Here is a 9,287-nt window from a genome sequence, read left to right on the forward strand (position 1 = left end):
GGATCCCCATAAAATAGGGGGTAGTAACAATTTGGGGATCCCTATGGTTTGGCCAGGAGAGCGCTCCAAAGTTTGAACCCCTTAACGTTAATTTTACTTTTTGCGTATTTCGCCGTATTATTGAGAACTTAAGCGAATTGAAAATTTTTTGCACACCATTACAAAATTCATTTATTCAAAATTAATTCCATGTAAAAAAAAATTTCAGTATACATTTATTAATTTTTATTATTTTATTTAATAATAGTTGAAAAATGTTTCAATTGTAAGGTATAAAATTTTCGACATCATTTTAAAGAATGCAATTTTAAATGACAAAACACAAAATGTGACCAACAATCGGTTGGAGAGTTCCTGGGAAATCGAATTATATAAGCATCTGACTCTTTTGAAAATTCAATTTCTCAGGAACTATTAGACCGATTTAGCTCAAATTTTGTATTTTGTCGTGTCATGTTAATTAGAATCTTTAAATTGATGTAAAAAATTGTATTCCTTACTATTTAAAAGTGTTTTGACTATTATTTAAAATTGCGACTAACCTTTTATTTTGGGGATCAAAAATCCATCGGAAAAAAGGTATGTTTATTCAAAAAAAAGTATGTTTTCATGTCTGATTACGTAACTGTGAAAAGATTTTGTTAAACAGAAAAAACAAAAGCAAAAAAATGCTGTAATTCTATTTTGTATACAGAAAACAATTTTAATTTTTAGAACAGTGACATTAATGTTTTTTAAAATGCTGGAAGAAATGTATACATAGAATATAGAATAGATTTATCGAAAAATAAAATAACAACAATCTGATAAATCTTTCATTTCAAAAATCAGTTTTTTCAATATCGCACAAATAAAAAAAAAAATAAATTACATAACACACTCTTTCTAATTTTTTCTAAAGGATTTCTTTTTTATGTCAATGTAAAATATACTCGTTAATACTCGATTATGATTTAAAAATATTTCGACAAACTTACATATACATAACTTTAATATTTATATACAAAAATTATATGTACAGTTATACCTTGGAAGGAAAAAAAATCTTTAGTAAAAAGTTTAAAAGTTGACCATGGGATATACATTTTTACGGTTTCATTTGTTTTTTTCTTTTAAAAAGCGTGAAAAATGTTTTTTTTCTTTTCTAAATTTGTTAAAATCATTTGTTTGTTCTTTTTTCTTTTTTTTTCCTTTTTGAAATACAGGAACATAAATGGCCAACAAATGACTTAAAAAAGTCAAACATACATCCATAAATATTTCGTTTAAAATAATATTAAAATAATATTAAATTAAGAAAAAATGAATGAAAAAAAAAATAAATGCACATGATAAACAAAACTTCGTTTCGAAATAGTATATTTGTTACCATGAAGAACCGAAATCAAGAGAATGTCGACTTTCACCGGTGAATGTCGCTTATAATCACATAGTCGCTTTAGGAAGTGTTCGAAATATTTGTTATATCAGATTTGATATTAATTTATTCGTTGATATTATTATATTTATTCGATATTTTAATATCTGCTTAGGATAGATTAGGAGAAACAGTTCGGATTCTTAAAATCAGCTAGGTAAAGTGCAGATGAACGGATATCAAGCATAAGCAGTAACATAGAGATAACTATGTGCAAAGGAATGACTAAAATAATCTAAAATCAGTTTGTTTAAGAATTAAGCTTAGCGAAGGCTCTTAGAGAAAGAATAGCGCAATACAGGCTCATTAAACTAGTAAAACTCAATTCAGATGGTCTTAATATCTTTCTTTGTTCTTCCTGACTTCAATAATGTTGCTTTGCAATCTGGAACATTTATGTTTCTATTTATATAAAAAAAAATTTGCGATCCACATTGCTAAGAGTTACAAAATTTAATTTTTTTAGCAATCTGAAATAATCAGGTTGTTTCGTAAGCACTTGTTGCACTTGCAATAGTGAGTTGTTTTTGCACTTGGAATCTTTAAATCATGTTACAAAAATTGCATAATTTATCAAAAATTGTACAAGTAACCATACATTTTTTCACGCAGTCAATATGCTTGAAGAATTCTTGTCCAAAATGAATTAAAACATTGTGCACATTAGGGGTCATAAATTAGTATGTAAGCGAAGAAGAGAAAAAAAGCTATCGAAATCAGTTGAATCGTCAGTGAGGAAGGCAAGACGGAAAATCAAAACCAGTTTGATTTCTTGGCCCTGAACAGTCACCAAAAGAGTTATAGTGACACGAGCCAAGTTATGGACAGTTAAAAAACAGCAAGAGCCAATCCAAAGACTTTGAACGATAACCTTTCATCTCCACACTGGTCACTTATCACTTTCTTCTGGAATGAAATCATGCTGAAATTTGGGATCGATTCAATATCTAACCACTACCTCTACTTAACTCATTTCTAGCGGCACACCACAACTAATCCCATACTGATTAAGTTTTAGAAGAGATTAGCTCATCTTCCAACTTCTGTTTTCTTCAGAAATCAAACAAGTTCAGTTGTTTCGAATTCTATTTTATCAGAAGTAATCGTTTAGATTTTGATAGCGGCGTTGTGTTTTTTCCTTGCTTAAATATTAGGGTCCGCTCGAATATTACGTAAGCACTTAACGGGAAAAAGGGTCTTTGATTTGTTTGTTTTTGCTGACAAGGAGGAAGAAAGGATAAGAGCAATGCTTACGTAAGAAGTACATTTAAGCTTCTTAAAAAGAAAAAAAAATCGTAATAAAAAATTTTGTTAAAAATTACATTTATTAAATTAACTGGAATTAAAAGTTAAATTTGAGAGAAAAAACAATTTGGACGAATATTTCTTCTAGGAATTGCATCAACTGTGAGAAATTCTTAAACTGAAAGCAATTTCCTAAAAATATTTATTGAAATATATTATTAAGAGAAAGAAATTCCTAAAAAATATATTTTACTTGAAATTTTATGAAAATGAATTGAACTGAAACACGATTTTTTTTTTTTTGCGAAGTTATATCGTTTATTTAAATCTAATCTTAAAATTAGATTATTCCAATAAAAGTCAAGCCCCGAAACAAGAAGATATTAGCATGGGAGGAAGTTTGTGGTTTTTACTGCCAAGGGGAAGGGACTGTCCCAAATAGCCAAAAACATGTATACGCAATATTTGTACGACCCCTTTTCACTCTGTAATTCCTAAGTGCATAATTTTTTTTGACAATGAATCGAAACGCATACATTAAGGGTGATTATTAAAGAACACTCCTGTATATTAAAGGCAGTCATTACAGAACTTGTATAAAACGATCCGTAAGATCTGCCTATAGACTTCAGTTTTCTCCCAACCTACTATAAGTCATCAGTTCTTTTCATTTCTAAGTGCTGCAAAACACTTACTCAATTTCGATGTAAACCATAAGTCATCAGTTCGTTTCACTTCAAGGTGTTGCAAAACACTTTCAGAATTTTGTTGCAAACGATAAGCTATCAATTCACCTTCTTTCAAAGTGTTACAAAACACTTTCACAAGTCGTTGCTAACTACCAAGTACTGTCTGGGTATTACGAGATGAGTTCTCAATGTTGAAAAGGTTTACAAATGCATAAATTAAGGGTAGTTATTACGGAACACTCCTGGATTCCTAAGTGTTGTTGTTTTTCGTTTGGTCGGGAATCCCAGACATGGCAACGCATAAGCAAAAAAACAATGCGAATAAAGCACAAATTAAAATAACTAAATTGGTATACTATAGTTTCAGTTCTATAAGCAGGGACCTTCTTTAGTGTCTGAACGTCAAAATCGATGTTGACGTTTAGACACTGAGGAAGATAAGTAGAAGAAAGCGAGATCTAAGGGACGGAAATGACGTCATCATGGAAAAATCTAAGGTTGCTTATTTCTGCCCATTCGGAAAACGAACATATAACTCAGGCGGGCAGAAATAAGCTGGCTTACGGTTTACGACATATTTAGGTATTTCACTCGGGCAGAAAAAAGCTCCATTTGACTTTCCATGATGACGTCACTTCCGTCCCTTAGATCTCGCTTTCCACTACTAAGCTTGTTGTTTATTGAACTGAAACTATAGTATGTCAATTCTTTGTGCTTTATTCGCGTCGTTTAGCTTGCATAGCACAAAATATTACTCTTTCTTTTGTTGAATATGGTAACACTTATTTGAATGGAGCCACTGTCATGTACTCAGGTGGAGGTGTCTCAGATTTTCCGTTCACACTAACGTGTGAATATGTTGTGTTGTTCACGTGCACGTCCACGTACTGAGGAGGCAGTTCACGCGTCGGGCTTTCTGGAGTCGAATTTTCGAATACTCCGTAGTATCCATGATTGGAGAAACCGAGTTCAGGGTTCTGTTCCCCAGATGCCAAAGTTTGTCTTCTGGAGGGTGGGGTGATGATGATTGGTATAGGACATCTTATTTCAACTTCACGATTCGAAGAGAGCATGCCTGAGTATTTGCAGAAGAGGGCGAAACAAACGGCGATGACCATGAAAACGAAGATTCCGAGCACTACAGAAATCCATATCACCATGGACAATGGTGGAGATTTTTTGTCCCAAATGTCCGGTGACGATGTCCAGTTATCGTCTGACATATCTGAGTGGAATACTTGAAGGATGATTCCTTCATCGTAATCGTCATCTGTAAAGATACATAAATTTCGTAAATTAATGTTTTTACTCGTAATTATTTTGCACTCTTATCACACTTGAATTACTAAATTTAATTATTAATTATTTAAATTAATTATGAATCATTTAAATTAATTATTTGAATTAACGATCATATTTTTAAGCATCAAAGATACTTAAAAAATAACATTCTGAGTGTTTTATTTATTTATTTTTATGTTTGTAAGTCGTTGCAAGGCGATTGTTTATGTGAAAATATAACTAGATTTATCCTGTTTCTTCATAGATTTTAATTACAATGAAAAATTTTAGGATAAGTTAGAAATTCGATTTAAGGATCTTGTTGTTCCCTTGATTCCTCTTGGACAGTTTTACAGCATATAAATATATTATTATTATTTGAAATTAGTGGATTTCGTTTTCATGTCCAATGAAGAAATATACAATAAATATATTCTACAATATGCGATAAAATACCAAAAGTTAAAATTTATCACTTTTATGCAATAGTTAAGAATAACTAAAAAAGGTAAATTAAGTTTGATAGATTATTTTTTTCAAAACAAGTATTGTTGTTCGTGCATTTTTATTGGCCAAAAAATCACGTGGTGGGATCCAGTATTTCAAAGTTATTTTCCTGTTCTGCAATTGTTACTCTTGTAATTCAAAGGTTTAAAACTAAGATAATTGTTTCCCCCCTGCCTATTATGTAATATAATAAGGTAATTATTAAAATAAGGTATGCCTATTAAAATAAGGTAATTCTGCTCTAGATTTTAAAGTCAACAATATTTAAAAAGGTGGTCTAATGTTATTAACTATTTTAAAATTATTATTTTTGTGCAAATAATATAAATATACTGTTATATATTACAGTTAAAGTGATCTGTGGAATGCTTCAGAACTTAACGATCAGCTTCATCCACAATGAGATGCAAGCAAAAACAGTCTTTAACATATTTGCACGTTTGGTAAGCGGAAATATTAAATTGTGGTTGTGAATTCATCAAATTTGTTTGAACAATATAATGCAATAACAAAGTAAATATTTTTAAAAAAAATTATTGCTTAGAAAAATTTCTTCTGCCAACAATAGATCCAAATATTTATAATACTGATAGATAAAAATCTTTGGACGTGAGAAGTTTTTATTTTATTTTATGACCGCCGTTGAACAGTCGACCCAATTTTTGGGTTTACGACTACAAATGTTCAACGCCGTAGCCTTGTAATTTTGAACCAATCCAGAAGACAAGGAAACTCCTGGATCGGTACCCCCAGAGGTATTGATTTGTAAAGTGGCCCATGGGGGGATGGACGTGAGAAGTGGAGGAAGAAGCGTAAGCAAACAGAATTCCTTTTAATACTTGTATGTTAAGTGAATGATTTTAACTTTTGTAAAAACAGTTTTCTGCCAAGAAACAACAATTATTGCGAAGCAATCATCGGGGTTGGAAAGCGGCAGCGAACAGGGATCTTAGCCCCCCCCCCCAGTGAGAAAATAATTTACAAGTATATATTATTAAATAAAGGATAAGTAAATAATTTAGGAGCAAATAGTTTTATAACTTTTTTGATGACAGCCAAAGATTATCGGATGTTCTTTGTTAATTAAGGATCCTGTCATATAATTAATTGGTTGCCAAAAAGGGGCTGACAACAGTGAAAAACGGTTTTAAACCATTATCTATTTTATATAACAAAGGGATATAAAATTTTTTATATGGTATATTATCAAAGGAACAATATATTCGATATAATCAAGCAAAAGTATCGATACCAGTCGATGATTGATGATATTGAACGCTTCCTCAAGAATATGGAGGAGAGTTTCTTTAGACCATTATCTATTTGAATGATTTTATAATAAAACTAATTTTAGGCCATTATCTATTTTGTATTACAAAGGGATATAACATTTTTTATATGGTATATTATCAAAGGAACAATATATTGATTATGCAGGGTTTGATTGATTATGTTCGGTGTCGAAGAAATTATGGTTTATTGTTTTGATGTAAATATAATTATAAGTTTGAAAATTTTCAACTGATTAAAAATTTTTTAAATTACACCAGGTACTCTGGGGTTCCTCGGAAAATCCGCTGGTCTACAGTACTAAAAACAATTACAATGCCAAGAAATTTGTATCAAAATTGTACAACAATACCAGTACAAACAAAAATGACCATATTCACTACTTAACGCATTTAACACTAATAAAATTGAGAATCTACATTACCAAGAGATATAAGAATACTAATAAAATTGAGAATCTACACTACCAAAAGAGATTACAATACTAACAAAATTGAGAATCTATATTACAAAAAGTGATTACAATACTAAAAAAATTAAAAAAAACTACATTACCAAAAGAGAATACAAGACTAATAAAATTGAGACTCTACATTATCAAAAGTGATTACAATACTAACAAAATTAAGAATCTCCATTACCAAAAGAGATTGCAATACTAATAAAATTGAGAATCTATATTACGAAGAGTGATTACAATACTAAGAAAATTGAGAAATTACATTACCATCCATTACCAAAAGAGATTACAATACTAATAAAATTGTGAATCTATATTACGAAGAGTGATTACAATACTAAAAAAAATTGAGAAATTACATTACCAAAAGAGATTACAATACTAAAAAAATTGAGAATCTACATTACCAAAAGAAATTACAATACTAAAAAAATTGAAAATCTACATTACCAAAGGAGATTACAATACTAAAAAGAATTGAGAATCTACATTACCAAAAAAGATCACAATGCTCACAAAATTGAGAATCTAATTTACCAAAAAATATTACAATACAGAGAAAAAAAATTGAGAATCTACATTACCCAAAATGATTACAATATTAACAAATTGAGAATCTGCATTTCCTCAAGAGATTACAATACTAACAAAATTGAGAATCTACATTACCAAAAGTGATTGCTATGCGAACAAAATTAAGAATCTACATTACCATAAGAGATTACAATTCTAAAAAAATTGAGAATCTGAGTACTAAAAATACTAAAGTACTATTGAGTACTAAAAATAACTGTATTACAACTATTGAGATACTAACGAAATTAGGAGTAAAGCCTTGTCGTATAGAAATGGAATGATAAAACTATAATTACCTGGTACAGTCTCTTCAAAACTGACACCGCATGTGATTGTCGAAAACAGAAGGACACCCCAAAAGAATCTTGTGAACATTTCCTTTAAAACTATAGAATATGAAATTTGTGCAGCTATTATTGTCTGATTCTGTTTACCACACCTACGACTGGGCAATGCATTTAACTGTTCTCATTCTTTTCTGAAAAATGAGCTATTATGAAAGATAAGACTAATCTGAAAAAGGAAATTTACTTTTAACGTTCTCACTCACTGATAAATTTCTGCTTTAAGGACACTACCCATAAAATATATTTTCTTTATTATTATCTATTTGGGGAAGTTGATAAACACCCCCGCACGACCTAAATATAAACCAAAGGAACAAAGAGATGTAATATTATTTATTATGAAAAAAAGGGTAAAAGAATTCTTGAAGAGAAAACTAAGGAATTAAAAAAAAAAATTATTGGAATTTCCTTTTTCTCAATTTTTTTTTCTTTGAAAATTTATAAATATTTAAATGATAAATAAATTCAAATGGCTACACTAAATAATTAAAATGACTTCAAAATTTAATCCATGCAATAGATTTCTTGATTTTAAAAATTCAGCAATGAAACGGTGCTGATAAAGACACTAATTATGTAACTAAAATTCACATAATATGTATAAAGTATTATGACAACTAACTAATGAAATTTAGAAGCTATGGTTACAAAACAAATGTAAAATTGGGGAAAAACTCACAGTTCAATTTTCATATGCATGAGAATTAAAAAAAGAGAGACCGACAATCATGGTTTTAGGAATGTTTTTAAGAAAATGATGGTAATTTGGAAGTTATGGTTATAAAACAAAATAGGGGAAAAACTCTCTGTCCAATCTTTATTTGAATCAAAATTTAAAAAAGGAGAGACCGAAAATCGTGGTTTTAGGAAAATTATGGTTATTCGGTGTATAGGGAAAATCCTTTTCTCAGGAGCAGGGAAGGGAACGGGATTCGAAAACTCCTCTGAGTATTGTTAGAAGTTGGAAATGAGTAAAAATTCAAGAAAATTGAAAAGAAATTAAAATTGAAAAGATCCTACAGACTATGATTTTAGGGAGAGTTTAGAAAAATTTATAGTTATTTGGGAGAGAGAAGTGTGGGAATTATCCCGTAAGGGGACGGAAACATTTTTTTTATTTATTACTATGCATACCCCCAAATTTTTTTTATAAAATTTAAACTTCTATTGATTAATTTCTTCTATTTTTCTTCGTTAAAGTATTAAGCGAGACAACATTCTAATGGCTTAGTAACTATTTTAATACTTATAACATTTCGATTGATTTATTATCTTAGAGATACATAGTAGAGACAGAATTTATAGAAAGTTTTCAAATATGTCATCAGCAATTTTCTGTCTTTAAAAAAGTTATAAGCGTTATATAGTATTAAAAGTTGTATAATAATTGGATTTTTACAGTTTTTTCTTGAAAAAAAAAGCATTTTTCCAGGAAAAAAAATGTAAAACACTTCCGGCAATTTTTTCAGGTAAAA

The 9,287-nt window shown here is 29.7% G+C and overlaps 1 protein-coding gene across 1 annotated transcript; it reads right to left on the minus strand.

The window, feature by feature from the left end:
• Positions 1-692: 692 nt before the first annotated feature.
• Positions 693-7,957, minus strand: LOC107439199 (uncharacterized). Its single transcript, XM_016051706.3, has 2 exons — positions 7,762-7,957; positions 693-4,621 (listed from the first exon to the last, which is right to left on the minus strand). The coding sequence occupies exons 1-2, from the start codon at positions 7,838-7,840 to the stop codon at positions 4,134-4,136; spliced, it is 567 nt and encodes a 188-aa protein (XP_015907192.1). The 5' UTR covers positions 7,841-7,957; the 3' UTR covers positions 693-4,133.
• Positions 7,958-9,287: the final 1,330 nt, after the last annotated feature.

This window comes from Parasteatoda tepidariorum, chromosome 5 (assembly GCF_043381705.1).
Source record: "Parasteatoda tepidariorum isolate YZ-2023 chromosome 5, CAS_Ptep_4.0, whole genome shotgun sequence".
In the NCBI taxonomy this organism is placed as follows: domain Eukaryota; kingdom Metazoa; phylum Arthropoda; class Arachnida; order Araneae; family Theridiidae; genus Parasteatoda; species Parasteatoda tepidariorum.

What these genes read in the sequence shown, in the direction of transcription:
- LOC107439199 (XM_016051706.3), bottom strand. Translation starts at nt 7,840, where the DNA reads ATGTTCACAAGATTCTTTTGGGGTGTCCTTCTGTTTTCGACAATCACA. An exon ending in TTTTGAAGAGACTGTACCAG is followed by an intron (nt 4,622 to 7,761) that starts GTAATTATAGTT and finishes GTATCTTTACAG; the next exon opens with ATGACGATTACGATGAAGGA.